This window comes from Falco peregrinus, chromosome 5 (genome assembly GCF_023634155.1).
Source record: "Falco peregrinus isolate bFalPer1 chromosome 5, bFalPer1.pri, whole genome shotgun sequence".
Lineage (NCBI taxonomy): Eukaryota > Metazoa > Chordata > Aves > Falconiformes > Falconidae > Falco > Falco peregrinus.
In genome coordinates, this window is record NC_073725.1 from 41,733,372 (window position 1) to 41,749,815 (window position 16,444).

General features: G+C 40.5%; 1 protein-coding gene and 1 long non-coding RNA gene across 2 annotated transcripts in view; one reads left to right on the forward strand and one right to left on the reverse strand.

Moving 5' to 3' along the window:
* The window catches only part of MINDY3 (MINDY lysine 48 deubiquitinase 3), a 55,711-nt gene extending 47,762 nt beyond the window's left edge, over positions 1-7,949 (reverse strand). The window contains exon 1 of the mRNA XM_055804462.1: positions 7,757-7,949. Within this exon, the coding sequence (XP_055660437.1) occupies positions 7,757-7,853 (97 nt within the window). The 5' untranslated portion in view covers positions 7,854-7,949. The remainder of the gene's footprint in view (positions 1-7,756) is intronic.
* Positions 23-16,444, forward strand: part of LOC129784494 (uncharacterized) — a 62,348-nt gene continuing 45,926 nt past the window's right edge. The window contains exon 1 of the long non-coding RNA XR_008747288.1: positions 23-7,635. This is a non-coding gene — a long non-coding RNA (uncharacterized LOC129784494). The remainder of the gene's footprint in view (positions 7,636-16,444) is intronic.

Genomic DNA, 16,444 nt, shown 5'->3' on the forward strand with positions numbered 1-16,444 from the left:
AGTAAGACTGTATTTAGTGAAATATGTAAACAAGCACATGTTTACGTATACTCCTTCCCTAACAGAAATGACACAATTTATTCACCTTTAAAGAGTAGATAAGTTTAAGATTTTTTTTCCTATGAGAATGCAACAGAATGTGCCTAAACTCTCTGAAGAAAAAAAACTGTCATGAATACAGGTCAAAGCACAGAAATGAATTATTTAGCTCAGCAATGAAATCATGACCATGAAATGCCAACAGCTGGGGTTTTAAAGGATTTTTAACAGTAAACCTGTCACTAGAGCACGTGGCTGCATGTTTAAACCATAGTTTTTATTTTATTTTGGTTTATTTCTTAGAAGTCAATTTAATCTCATGTCTAAGTGATAATATTTTGTCTCACATGTAAAAAAAGTTACCTTTGAACCTTTGCTGAACATGCATAACACATTTCCTATGCCTCCCACTGATCTCATTTTTGGCCTATCAGTGCTTACTATTAAGCCTGAAATATGCTGAATAACTCAAATATTCACTTGTAACCACTGAAGCAAGCCTCATAGTGTATCTTCTGTGAAAGAACGCCATTATTTACTGAGATGCAAGATCCCCTATTTTCTCCTTCCATCTTTAATGTATTTGTATTTCAGAATTACATGTAATACAGCAAATGCTTTAACAATTACTGCAGAATTGTTTGTTACCACCTCGCCCTTAAAGTTTCTTCAAGATATGATGATTCACAGCTTGCACTTCTCATGGATAAATGCATATACATGGACAATTACCTTGATGAAGCTGACACATGGCAGGTTACTCACAGCAATATTTTGCATTATTTTTTTAAGTGCTGAGAAGATTGTGCTAAAGTGACTCTAGTTCAGTGTGATCTAGAAACCACACAACTGTAGTCAGCAACCAACCAGCAAGCACAAGCTAGTGGGGGCAGGGAGAAAGGGGATACATGCATATTTTCACAGCAGTGTCAGTCTCAGCAGAAAAAAAAAAATAATCAATGCTTCTTGCCCACAATTTCTCCTTTTCTGAACTCTGTATCATTACATGCTGCCATACCAAAGGCATTGCTAACCCCTGGATGTGAATCTGAACTGGTGAAATGCATCGCCCTGGTGCAGACTGCCACACTACTGCATGACAGGTACATCATCCCAAGCGGCACAACAGAAGACTACTGCATGTTCTGTAGGCCATATTTCATCACAGAAATTACAGAAAGTTGTTCAACAACAGCGTGAAGATTTTTTTTTCTTAAGATGGATCAATGTAGCCATGTCGCAGCAATCTCCAAACTATCAGGCTTCCTCCTCTTTGTTCCCAACGGCTCACCTTTACCGGTGTCTGATCCAGATCCCCAGGCTCTTCCCGCCTATCTCAACGTGATATGGATCACAGGCTATCCCCACCTGTCTCCACTACATTGGGCACCACCGTCACCACTCAAAACTTCAAACATCCCCCTGGCACAGCCACCACTGCTGTTGCCACTCATTACACCCAGGCTCATAATCTGAAGGTCCTCAAAAGGGGGCACCAATTGTCACTGCACTCTCCAAACTATCCAGCTGCAACAAGGTCTTTTACCATCTCATACCAACATACTCTTCGTGCCCATCCCTCTGCTGCCTTCTCCTAGCTGCTCCTCATCCCAGGCTCACATTCCCTCTTTCTTCTCTCTGCTTCTTCCTCCTCTCTCTTCCTCGGCTGCTCCCTCTTCATTAGCTGCCCAACCCCTTAACAAAACCAGCCACAGCTGCACATCAGCCAACCCACCACCCCTGAAGCCAGCCCACAGCTGTATATTATCAATGTTAATTAATGCAGCTTCATTCCTCTACACAGCCATATTTCTTAAGAAAACCCACAGGGTTTCCCCTGTTTCTGACAGAAGGCTCCACCTGTTTGGTTTTTTTTAACTCAATGCACAGAAGTACATTATAAAGATGTATTTTATATCCAAAACCCAGCTGCACATCAAGCCTACATACTTGGATCCAGCACCACCAAATGAAGCTCCATTAATCCATACTTCAACCAAAGTTTGTCCTAGTGTCTTTTCGTTCCCCTGTTAACATGCCCTAATAAGAAATATCACCAGTCCTTTAAACTTTCTGAATTAGTTCGTGCAGGCTTATCATATTAAAAGGTAAGTCTTCCTCTACTTTGAAGTGTTACTGCATGCCATCTGAGCACATGGCAACAATAGGGGTTTTTTAGTAGTCTTAATGATTTAGCCACTGCTGATAAACAACATACTTGGATGTGGTACCATTAAACCACACTTAAGAAATCTTGAATTTGTTTCACATTCTTCAGTCTTCTCATTAGAAAGCATGAACTGTCTCAGCTTAAGCCTGCCCTATTTTTCAAAATTGCTTCCTAAAAATAAAGAAAATTGAGTGTGTTCCACCAGAGCGGATAAAATTTGAGACAGACAATGCAAAATCGCTATTACACAGAATCTGACAGAACACAACCATAGGAAAAAACATCTAGAATACCTAAAGGAACACTTAATTTCTTTTCACCTGAATACTGCTTAATGCTTAATAAACATTATGGTTCTAGAAGCTGTTAAGCAAAAAAATGGGCTTTAGGGTTTTCGGGTTTGCTCTCTTTTTCAATCCTTATACAAAATCTGAAGTCAGCTCAGGTAAAATTTCAGAAACCAGAAGTCTGAAGTCCATCTGGGTTCAAGTCTACCTCAGCCTGCAATCACACCTACTTACCTTTTTTGCAGTCCACAACAAACACGTCTTGGGCAATATCTACAAACACCCATCAACCCCACACTCTTCCTTATGATTAATAGTAATGCCCTGGCCACCCTTTAAGCTACCAGCTAAGACCAGCATCTCTGATCCGAACTAATTTCTACTTACTCTCACTCTTAACAAATCATATCTACCTTGCCGTTTTTTTCACTCAAGATAAAAATTCAGAAGTAAATTAGATGTAAAGCAGCCAAAATAATCTTTTTTTTTAATTAACCTGCCTGCCTTTTATCCATGAGTATAATTATCATCACTTACCTATATGAAATAAAGTCGTATCATTATCATTCATCTCCCTTGTCATTTATAACCCTATTAAATGCTCCATTGACCTCATTTTTCCCACATCACTACTGTTGTACTGCTTTAACCTTTTGAGGGGTGGGGAATGGATCTAGATTCCTGTTGGTAGTGTATTGCCCAATATTTTGAGTTATAATGACTAAGATACTTCCAAATCTGTCTTTATATCCTTTGTCCACTATTATCACACAACACAAAGTTTTGTTCTCTTTATTTCCCCAAAATCTAGCATTTACCAAGGCCCACACTTCTTTTCTTACACCTAATTCTTAGCTCTTCTACATAGTTTGCCAGAACGCATGTATGACTTGGTTACTGACTCTTGCTTTTCATCTAATACTCCACATCATGTTCCAAAGCACTATAAAACCCATTCATTCTTCTATTATGAGCATCCCACCCCCTTCCTGCATCTGTGTTTCTAAAAAAAATGTGGTTTTTTTCACATCCAAGACACTTCAGACATTAGTAACACTGTCATTTTACAAACGCAAGAACCAGCTCTAGCTGAATGAGGGAGACAAGGGTGTGTGTGCCTAAAGAGCATGCAACATTAACCACATTAGAAAAAAACCCTTGCTCTCTCCCTGGTCCAAACTAGCTACAAAGATGCTGCGCTATTCATTTTTTTGTACTGTTCTCTGCTGAGCTGGTCTCTCACCATGGAACTGCACTTTTTCTCTATCAGGCAGTTTTTGTATCCCAAAACACTAGAATAAACCATTATTATGCAAGTACAAGGTTTATAGCACATCTTAATGTTTCATCCTTTCTTCAGAGCTGGTTGTAGAATGACAGACATTTTGCATATAGGTTTTTGCATGGGTTTTCAAAGTGTATCTTTATAGTGAAATAAAACTGAAGTTTTTTTTGGGGGGGACAGGGACGGGACACAAACCACCAAACCATCAAAACAACTTTTTCCACAGACACAAAAAGAAAGGAGCCTTTACTACAGCAGTACCACACCAAAACTCCACTTAGTGGGTTGTAGATAAAGAGCCAGGAAGTCCTGGAAGAGTTTGAGGAAAGTATCCAAATTACCTGGCAGGCTACCACTAAACTGGGCAACAAGCTGCCAGAAAACAAGGTAAGATTCCAACGCTTCTGCCTTTTATCACGCTTTTGTAAAACAAACCAAAAAAACCCAAAGGAGCTCTATGAAACTCCTGAATTTTGACTGAAACTTCTGAATCTGTACGCTGGTAAGAGCCTTCTATGTGAGCACTCCTCAAGACCTTTTGTTTTCTTTAAGCCTGTCAGCCTCATCCGGATTCACTAGCCCCACAGCCTTACTTTAAGAAAGGACAATGTCTTTTCAGATATTCCTTTTTGGGCCCAGACAGTAGTAAAGAGTTTTAGGGTTCACTATTTAGATAATTGTGTTAAAGGGCATTTCAAATTCTTACAGCTCTACGCAGTAGCCACCATGCCTGTTAGCCAGAAAATACAATCTTCTTGACAACTTAAGTTACAGGTTCACACCCCATTTTTTTCACATTAAATGGTATCTTCTGGTCTCCTTCCAGTTATAACAGTGCTGAAAGAGCTGTTACTTACTCATAATGACACAGTCTCTCAAAAGACTGTATTCCTGCCCCAAAGCCTAACTTTTCACTCTGCAAGCTTCACAAGGTTTTGCATCCTCCAGAATGAATTCACTATTTTAAGACAACTCTGCATTATGGAAGTAATGAAATAAACATCTAGATCTAATATACAATAGAAAGGATTTGACAGTCTGTCTAAAACAGCAAGATGTGGTTATTTTAAGACAGCATTGCTACTCCGACATCAATAAGCCACTCCAAGTTTAACCCCAGCCGACAACGAAGTACCATGCAGCTGCTCTTTTCTGTCCAAAGACCAGTGAGAAAACAGCTTAGGTAATTCTGAAAGGATGCTGTGCTCAAACCTGCCAGGCATTCAGAGTTGCATAGACCTGATGCTGCATGCCTTAGGGCTGATCTAATGAGTGCCTTTATGAATGGAATTTGTCTCTTGGATCAATGAAGAAAACCACTCCTAACATGGGTATGTTCAGTTGTCCTAACTCCTCTTTTTTTGTCATCATATCTATGCCAGGAAACACTGAAGTGCAGACCGAGCCTTTGCACTACATTCCTCTGTGTCAGCTTTGAGGATTCTGGTAAATGGCACCCACAAGGTTCAAACTGCAAATTCTGCTGCAGTCATTAACAAAAACATTTCTGTAAAAAAAGCACAACACAAAACCCCAACAACTGCAACAACAACTTTGTGGCCATGCCTTTGTTAAGTCAGGAACCTAAACAATACATTTAAAGTTGCAAATGAAGCTGAGGGAATTACCATCACTAACTTCAAAAGCATATCCACATTAGGTAGGTCCATTCTGCTAACTGCCTGAGAATCAGCCTGTCTTCAGTTTTGGCCAGATGAATTTAATGGTTAATGATTTTGGTGCATGATGAGGATTCCTAGAACACCACTGTCTTTACTGAGAAACTGAGTGGTTCAAGTCTTACATTTCTCAACACCCTCCATACTCTATACTTTTCTTTCCAAATGTAAATTATAGCTCTCAACTTCCCAAGGGCTTGAGAAAGGATCGGACAACATTCAGAAAGTATTGGAAATAAATACCAGTGTTGGTACTACACTCTAAAGAAAAAAAGAAACCAAAACCACAAAAAAACCACCCGAACACCAAACTAGTTGTTTGATTCTTCCTATATATATAATGTGAAACGAGGGGTCTACCTTTTAAACTTTGAAGTGTTTGGAAATAACAAAGCTTGAATTCTATCTTTGGGGTTTGTTTTAATTTTGATGAGTCAGTGTTGACAAGACTCCTTTACAGTAGATAAATTATGCAGAACTTTTTCAACAAAATAGAAACAGAAAGTTGGATAAATGTATTATGCTGCTACACAATGTAAGGGACTAATCCTGACTTTTTTTAATTCCCAGCACAAAGCCCCCAAACAACACACTAACTTATCACCATGTGGCTTTACTTCACAGAATTGACTGTATTAAAGAGCATATAGAGAAGGGAACAGATATACTACACAGCATAGTTTACAAGACTTCCCCTAAAGGCAGATAGGAAATAATTGTTCCTTTCTAGGAGCCAGGAAGAACACAAGAGGCCTTTTCCATCAGTCTTCCACAGGATCACAAGTGTGGAGCATTACAACACACACTTCAATAAATTTTGAAACTGCTAAAATTTCATATACAATCTTGAAAATGTCAATTCTATTAATCTAACATTACCAGTTAGAGAAATAATTAAGGTTTTCAACACCAATTCTTTTTTGTGACTTTGCAAAAACCTTGTACTGAAACTACAACATCATACCAAAACTTAAGAGATATTTCAGAAAGTAATTATACTTCAATAAAAGTAATCAATTCACTAGGAAAAGTAATGGCTTATCAGCTCTGGTTAAATTCTAAAACTTAGAAGGAATTTTGCCTCCCCCCCCCCCCCCCCCCCCCCATTATTTCTCACTAAATTATTTGAACACAGACTAAGGTATGGAAAAAGGTATCAGAGTCTGGCAACGCACTCTGTGTCCTGTGACGGGAGAAGCTTTGCAGCTCCCAAATCAACATCACACATGCATCTCATGAAACTATGCAGATGACAAAACTCACACTAAGAAAAAAAGAAAAGAAAAAAAAAAAGAGCAGCAAGGAACAGAGAACACCAAGAACATCCTTTTGTTTCAGCCAATTTTACCCTCAGACCTGAACACATTAATTTTGTTTTAAATCTATAAATTCTACTATCATATTAGCAGTGGTTTTATTATGATCTTCATTACTAGAACTCTTCAATGGCCATAGTAAGTTATAGACAAAGCTATTATTCCCTTCTTTCAGCCAGGACAGCTACACAGACTGATTTCTTGCATATAATTTTTATCGGAAAGTCTCTGTACTACACCTTGCAACTGCAGTTTTGAAAGAATACCAGTAAGTCTCTGTCAAGAAGAGCCTATGTGTAGGCTGAGTAATTTAAATGCAGAATAAACATCTTAGAAATACACCAGGTTCAAAGGTTATTGTTGTTTTACCTCTTAAGATACCATGCTGAAGATGGTATACACCTGCTTCAATTGCCAAAGAACCTGTTTAAAAACGCCCTGTGAATCTGTCCCAAGCCTGTCCCCCCTTTTGTTTATCCGTGACTCCCACATTCCTGCCAAAAAAACACCCCAAACAAAAACCCCACTTATGTTCATGTTCACATGAGCTATGTAAAATAATGGCACAAGATGCTCTAGAAAAATATTTAAAAAATACATTTCCTTCCCTACTCTTTTAAGTTCCGTTGAAGATTTGCGGCAGAAGACGACCAAGCTGCAAAAACATATTATTTAGCAAGTGAAACTGCTGCATCATTTTCCCCGTGGGCCACACGCTGCGCTGTCGGAGGCGCGGGAAGGCGAACGGCCGCCGCTGCCTCGGGCCGGGCGGAGGGGCCCTGCCTCCCCTCAGGCGCCCTGCGGCCGTGCGGCGGGGAGCCCGCCGGCGCGGCGGGGGGAGCCGGGTGCGCCCGGGCAGGTGGGCCGAGCGGCGGGGCGCGCCGGGGAAGGGCGCCGGGAAGGAGGCCGGGCGGGCACCGAGGCAGGGGAAGGGCCGGGCCAGGCGGGGAGCGGGGCCGGGGCGCGGCGCACGCAGGTACCTTGCGCCCAGCGGCAGAAGATGGTGTCGGCCAGCCCGCGGGGCCCGGCCTTTTTGCCCCACACCAGGTGGATAAGCTCCTGGCCCGCCTCGGACATGACGGGGCGGCGGCGGCCCAGCGGCCGGGCGGGCGAGGCGTCTCCCGGCGGCGGAGGCGGCTCTGGCAGCCGCTGCCCCTGCGCAGGGGAGGGGCCGGGCCGGGCCGGGCCGGGCGGGAGGGCGGGGCCGGGCGGGGCGCTAGCGCAGGAGGCGTGGCCTCGCCGGGCACCGCGAGGAGTGGCGCATGCGCGGTGGCCTCTACCCGCTGCCCCGGCAGGCCCTGGTGCTTCCGCGGGCGCAGGAAGCGGCGCGCGGGGGTGTGGCGGTTTGGCGGGCGGCGGCGGGCGCCGATCGCTGCGGCGGTTTGCCCCGCCCCTCCCCGCCCCGCCCCGCCCTGCCCCGCCCTGCCGTGCCGGAGCCTGGCGGGGAGGCGTGCCGCGCGGGGCACGGCCGCTGGCCTCACGGCGTGTGGTGGTGGGGGGCAGCCGTTGGGTGTAGCGGTGAACACACGGGGCAGCCCGCACCGTCAGGGCGGCCCGCACCGCCAGCCGCCGGGGTGCGCGGCCGGTGCCTCCAGCTAGCAGCTGCCCTTGGCCTTCCCCCGCCCGCTGGCGTTTGGCCCTACCGCGGCCGCCTTGGGCCCCGCTCGGTGCGGGCTGCCCCAGGAGCTGCTTTAAACAGTTGAGCGGAACAGAATGGCGCTGCGAGGAGATAGCGGTGTTGGAGAAAATGGCCTTTTAAGGCTTAGTGTGCAGCACGCAGCAGTGTGTGCAAAGACTCCTGATGTTGCATCTGTGCTGGATATACCGGGGTATCCCCAGGAATTCATTGTCATAACAGTACAAGTTACTTTATGTATTGGATGCATAGCGTCTTGTAGAAGCACTAACCTAACATAAAGTGTAGTGCTTGCATATATACACGTAATATTGTTACTGTTCTGGAAAGAGCTCTTTAGCTGGCAGTGCCTATATTCATACAGTAGTTTGGAACAAAGAATGAAAGGTAGCCGCGTGGTTGACATCCCCCAAACTTGTAAGGATTCAGATGTAGAAAATAAATTTGGTTTACCTAATCTAGTAATAACTTTTTTTTTTCGAGTAGAGAGTTTAGAAATAGAGACTGAATGCCTCTTATCAAAGATTGCTGCCATTTTTTTCTGAAATGTAATTATCATTCAAATGGGAACTTCATGAAGGTTTTGTGGTCAGTGTCGTGCAGAAGATTAACGTAGGCTTTTAACAAAATTTTTCAGAAGGGTAGTAATCATTACCATTGACAAAACCAGATTAAGGATGTTCTCTTAGAAAAAACATTTCAATCTAAAAGTTTTCTAGGTGAAACTATTGCATATGCTACTTGGAATTCTACATGTGGTGTGCAGATGAAACAGCTGTGACATTTTGTCCACCCACTTCATCATATGCTTAACTACTTTTTTGCAGATGGAGCATATATTGAAACTGTTATAGGTGCAATCATTCTGAATTAAGTATGAAAATAGCCAATATCGGAGTCTTTATAAGCTTTCTGACATGTCATACCACAAATACCCATGAGGATGGTGTGGTTGTACTTTTGATTTTTAAGAATTTTCAAGTACTTGCACAACTAAGCATTTTCTGAATAATTATTGACAAGCCATCAGTTATCTCCAGCATTCATTAACAGAATGGATTCTGGATTTGCATAAGTAATGTTTAAAATGGATACCTTGATTTTTAGCATAAAGAATAACTCCGAGTGGAAATAACTTCATTAGAAGTAAAGGCTTCGTAACAACAAATTAATGTTCTGTACCTACTGTAATAAAGGCCATCATGTTAATTTTTGTGTGTTTTGAATCAATTGTGCAGTAAAATGCAAATCTTCTAGATGCACTACTTTGAGTTTGATACTAGGTATAGCAGGCTTGAAATTGTAAACATCCCATGAGCAGGAGGAAACTATCAAAGTATATATATTTTAAAGTGTGTTGATTATACATTTGAGATATTTCAGACAAGTATTTATATCAAAATGGTGTGATGATGCAAGCATAAGCCAACTAGCTCCACAAAGTTCCGATTAGGCACTGATAGGAAGGCTTTATGAGGAGGAGGACAGAAAGCTGCTGGGCTTGTTTGAAGGAAACAAACATTGTCATGGATGCTTGGGTGCAATCGGAAAAACAATTCAGTGAACAACTGGAGAAATGAGGGGAGAATGCACTTTAAAACAAGGATGCTGAACCTAAAACTGGACAATGGTCACTGCTGTATGGAAGAAGAGTTGGATGGCACCACCCAGAGGCACCAGAGGGCTGGAAAAACTCCTCCACCTACCTCTGATGCTCTGGATTATCATTTGCCTGTTGTCGAAAGGAAGTTAATTAGGAGGAGAGTGCCCATTGATTTCATGGGTGTAAACAGGTATTCACACTGAAAGGAGTATAAGGAAAAGCTCAATCACAGCTTCAGGAGTTGTGAGCCAGAAGTGCTGCAGTTTAGTGTGCTCTAAATAACCGCAACAGATTTACTTTCTCATCACCGAGTGGAAGAATGCTTATCAACCATGGCATCTGTGATTACGGACCCACAGGTGAGCTAACAGCTAGTACTCCTGCAAAGTCTGTCATGGTTTAACCTGAGTCAGTAACTTAAGTATTATGCAGCCACTTGCTCTCCCCCACTGCCCAGCCCCCAGAGGGGTGGGGAGGAGAATCAGGAAGGAATGTAAAGCTCAAGCATTGAGGTAAGAACAATTTAATAAGTAAAACAAAATAAAATAGGGAAACCCCACAATAATAATAATAACAATTGTAATGGAAAGGAAGGAGAAGGGGAGAGGAATGAAATCCAAAGGGAACAGAGAAAAAACCCCAAGCAATGCACAACACAATTGCTCACCACCTGCTGACTGATGCCCCACCAGTCCCCAAGCAGCCATTGGCAGGCCCTGGGCAGCTCCCCCCAGTTTATATACTGAGCATGACACGCTACGGTATGGAATATCCCTTTGACCAGATCAGGTCAGGTGTCCTAGCTACGTCCTCTCCCAATTTCTTGTGCCCCTCCAGTGCTCTCGCTGGCAAGGCCTGAGAAACTGAAAAGTCTTTGACTTAGTATAAACATTATCCAGCAACAATTAAAAACATCTGTTATCAACATTATACTCAAACCACATCCATGTCACAGCACTGCACCAGCTACTAAGGAAATTAACTGTCTCAGCTGAATCCAAGAGAAGTCACAACAGCAAGTTAAATTGAATCTGTATTTCTAGCCTGCCTTAGAATGACAAATAGCCGCATATTGGTGAGGCTTTAGGCTGATGCCCTGTGTTGTGTAAAAGTTATTTTTAAATGTTTTGTCAGCTACTGGCTATTGTATACCTCTGATATTGCTAATTTGCTCCATATAATTGGAATGCAGATATGAGGAAACATGTCTTCAGCATTACTCACTATACTGACAAAAGCAAAGACAGTAACAAGAGACACAAGATGTAATGCAATTTGACCCATCTTAATTTGGTTGGCATACAGCACACCGACTCCAATATAGACAAATAAAAATCTGAATCTGGGAACAAGGGAGCAATCTTGGGCATATGTGCCAACTGGAATAATCTGCCATGTGCTGGTTAGGAAAAGCATTAGGAAAATACCACTTAAATCATTAGCCTCACTAATACAAATCATAAAAGGCAAACTGTATAGTCAGCTGTAGCAAGCAACACTGAATAAAAGCGAATGAGACTGGATGTCAACAATTACGACTTTCGATTTCTCACTGATCATCTTTTAAGTTTTGGATTCATAAGCCAGTGATACGTTGCATATGCATACCAAAGATTGTGTGAATTTATGTAGGTAGTTGGGTTGCAGTTAGTGAGGAAGAAACTAAAGAGAAGGATTAGGAGAGAAGCATATGAAAAAACCTGGTACTTTGGACTTAGGAATGTACCAGGCCTTCTCGTTTTTCAGGTTGCTGCATGTGTTCATGGGTTTGTTCACTAAAGGAAGAACTTAGAGCTCCTTTGAGTCTAATACCACGTTGGCTTGTGTATACAGTATCTCAGAAACAGAATGTATGTGGATTGGAGTTTGAACTCTGAACAAAGAATGTGCAAATCAGCACACTAATACATGGAAATAGTATTTTCTAAAATTATGAAACAGTGGTATTTAAATCATGTTTCTGTGGACTTTGGCATGTATGAACTGTACTGTAAAGTCACACTTTAATGGAAGATAATGGAAGATAATGGAAGATAAAGACCTCTGCCTGTTGGGTCTTTACCTCCTTAAAATGTTTAGAGGTATGCAAATCAAGGAAGGTTAAAAATCACTGCTCTACAGCATTGCTTGAGTATGTTCTGAGTAGTATACACAGAGCTAACTATTTCAAATAGTTTCTATTAAATGCACGTGTTTTCCCCCTTTTTATAATGTTGGACTGCCATCATGTGGTTAGTTTGGTGACTTAACATGCACTTTTAAACTGCAAGTTTTCTTTTTTCCTCTTAAATAATATGCACTTTTCACTTTCTTCTTTTTCTTTGAGAAATGCTCTTAATTCCCTGTGCAGGGTAGTTTGGTAGTTTTCGGGTTTTTTTAAGAAAACGTAGCAACTTCCTTTCTCTCCCTTCTATCTCTAATCCAAACTCACTTGGTTTACCTTGATTTTGTTGGTTTCAGCGTGTAACATCTTAGAATAGTTCTCCACTTACACAGAAGAAGGTAAAGAGCATAATCATATACTATGTAAGTGTGCAGCCCCTTTTGGTTTACTTACTGTATTTTTAAGCATTAAGCCTACTTATGAAAGTCTTTGGATTAATTGAGAGTTTATGGGTTTACTGCTATTGACAGACAGCAATACAAGTTACAGACACTGTACATTTTTGCCAGACAAATCTGAGTAAAGTTCATCTACACTGAAAGGGCTTTATTTTACTTGTCTTTAAATATGCATTGTCTGGCTTGAGTGGTAGGAAAAGCAAGTATATTAATAAATGCCAAGCTACTCTAGTGCATTCAGCAGCAAAGGGAATCATGATGGTGTCTAACTAAATTGTTCTGACATTAGTGAGGAGGTAGAATTGAGTATTACAATTAAAGTTTTCTACAGTCCCCTGTTCTGTTGACTCCCTTTTAATTACCTACACCACCCCACCACCCTCCAGCCAACAAAACAAAAATCACAGCATCAGGTCTGTATATAAAAACATGTTACCAAGAACGTGAAACATTGTGCTGGGCTAGACAAGGCCATTGAACCAAATCACAAAAGTGTTTAGTTGCCTAGCTGTTGTTTGGATACCTAACTTCCTACAGGTACAAATATGTCTGGACTAGTAAAGAGAAAATGGACAATTTCTTGGTAGATATTTGCTCTCAGAATCTGCCAATGAGACAAAACAAGCTACTGTTTGTCCTGATTGTGTTAATATTTGGGATTGATATCCTTGTGGAATGGGAAGGAATTCCTGGAGAATTGTACCTTTCTGTGATAGGTAATACAGCAAGTTAAAAGTGACTTCTTTCTTGTGTCTATGCTGTATGTATTATCTTAATGCTATAGACAATTGTTTAGTTTTAGGTAAGCTGTTAAAAACTGCTGGAGCTATAACTCCATCATTTGCAGAAACACAGATGAGTGAATACCCCTATAATCATGGTACAAACTACATCAGAACATAATGATTCTACTCACTGTTGCATTTCATTTAAGACTTGTAAGTGTGGAAAAAAGTATGATAGAAAATGGGCTATTTTAGAAATGGTCATCTATTCACTTTTTGCAAATTATCATGGCATTTTCCCATTGCTTAAAGAGTCTTTTTGTCTCTCCCTAAGCATGCTGAGATTTTCTGTTATTTTCAGATAAAATGATCTTACAGGTAAAATTTACACATCCATTATCCTTGTATGGTCACTCAGTGTATGGCTCACTGTAAATGGCTTTGGATTATGGACTGCAATTTTGGGGGGAGAAAAAGGAAAAAATTGCCATTGTAATTGGCACAAAAAAGTCTGTAATTATTAAGACTATTAGGGATATAATTAAATTAAGAATGTCAAGTAACAACACAGTGATGCTAATATTTTATCTCTGGCATTATTAGTTATGAGTGGCTCAGATAAGCTTAGTGCGACATGAATGGGCTAATAACTTGCTGTGCGGTCACTGCCCTCTGCTTAATTGCAGTTTACCTTGCAGTGACAATGCACAGAAGAAAAAAAGAGCTAGTAATGCAGTTACATTTTTTAAAGGCATATGCAGTCATCAATTTCAGTAATGTGAACTACATTTCAAACTGAAAAGTTATTTGAAACAAAAGACTGAATTAGTTGTTTTGAATAAGCTGAATTCTAATATATTAATATATCAATATAATAAAATATTAATTAATATTTTGGTATTTAGATTAGTTTTACTTTTTGTCTTGGAGAGATTGGGCAAAAAGTTAGTTTTACTGGGACGTTTTGTTTTGAAGCAGGTGATGTGTTGGAAGAATGCAGAATGGAGAAGTGCTTAGATTGCTGACAGGAAAAAATAAGGATACTCAGCAAGTGGTCTGTACTAAAGGGACAGGAGCCTCATTCTCTTAAAACCATTTGCCCATTTAAGTGTCTTGCTCTCTAAATTCCTTTTCTTACTTTCTTAGGTTTTCTGTTTCAAATTCTTCTTTTCTAAAAGCCTGACACAGTGGTTTGCCTCTCTTTATGTTCTCATCTCCTTTTCATCTACCGTACTTATGTTTAATGACACTTGCCTTTTGTTTAATTTTCTATACTTAACCATTATTTTGTCTCCTTAAGTATTAATATAAATGTTATTGCTTTTTTATTCTTGGAACCTTCTGTTTCTTCCTGTATGACATTTTGTCCTTCAGATCTGTTATGAAAATCCATTATTTCATCTCTTTTCACAGAGGTAGCTAAAGTCCCATCTACTTTCATATTGATGTCATTTCCGCAAGAGTCCGGGAGTTCCTTGGGCCTGTAACATATCTGTGTCTGCAATGCATCTGCAAAATTATCACATAATCATGACATTTTAAGAATATACAAGGAAAAATGCAAGGACAAGAGGTTCACAGGGAGTCACCATGTTGGGAATGATTATTTGTTCAGAGGAGATGCTGGGCAGTACTGAGAAAAGTACCCATCAGATGAGAAACCTTAGGGAAAGGGACGTTGTGAGCAAGTTGCTGTAACTTCAGAACTGGTTTGAGATGGGTCTTTTCTTTCATCAGAAGATGAATTCCTACTTCCCCTGTACAGAATGTTATCATCACACCAAAATAAATCACAGGATTTTATACAACATTATGGCTTATGTATAGCTTATTGTATAGACCGTAAATGTGCAAGTCACGCACTAAAGCTAAATGTTTTGAAGAATGCAACCAGTGGTTGCTTCAGATCACGGACATTAACTGGTTTACCGTATTTGAATAAAAATTCTTTGCCCGCTAGAGGGTGCAGCTGCTCTTAGAATAGCTAGAACAGCGCTACTTCGTTTAACTAAACTCAGTGTAACAAAATCCTTGGCACAATCCTGCGGTTAAGAAATTAAGGGTCAGGGAGCTTTGCTGATTTATAGCAGCTGAACATCTGCTTTGGAACACACAGAATGAAGGATTTCAAATTTATGGTTTCCCACAACAACCATGACTTGTCCCTGTTTTACATACTGCTGGCATTTTTACTGGCAACTTTTGTTCTCAAACACGTAAACCTCTTTATTCTTTTTTTTTTTTTCTTTTAAATTCCCCATGTACAAAACTATGCTGAAAATTCTCCCCCTTTCTTACTTTCTTTATAAAAAAAAGAATAAATACTAATAAAATCTAATGCCCTTTCTCCTGTCATTCTAAGTAGTAATTGATAGGCATCAGAGCTTCACAAGATGATTGTGATCTAGAACTGTCTAGATGAGTTAGGAACATATCCTAAATACCACATTCATCTCTTAGTTAAAAACTGTGTAGATTAATAGGAGCATTTCCTCAATACTACATTCCCGAGATAAAATGGTTTGAATGATTCATGGTCCTTATGGACCATAACTGCAAGTATTAGAAAGGGTTTTCTTTAACATTTTGCCATTAGATGGAAATAAGTAAGTTTCCCTGTTATGTATAAATTCAGTTTTCTTTGGGTTTTTTGAAATTACCAATTCCAGAAAGATCTGAACTATTAAGAGGTGGGGTGGGTTTTTCCTCTTCTTACTTCCCTTTTACCCTTTTGAAATACACTAAACAGCTTTAGGAATGACATGCTCTTAGAAAAATATACGAACTCCTGAAAAGTAAGGCAAAGAAGAAAACTGCTCATTCAGCACAACAGTGGGACTACTGCTAACACTGCTGTTAAGGAAAAATTATCAGCAGATAAATCTAGAGTATTAAGGCAACTCTCATCTTAAGATGGCTGGCTGTGGAAAACAGAGGAAACAGTCTGATATTCCAGCATCTTGTTGGATCACTTGAAATGATTGAAGTTTAAATGCTTGTTATTCAATTGTATGAAACTGGTAGTGTCAGAGCCTGTTCTGCAATTTGACATATGGTACATCCTTGCATAGCGTTATACAAAACTTAGCATTACATGAAGTGCATATGGATGAGTTTCAAAATCCATTTGTCTCTACTATCA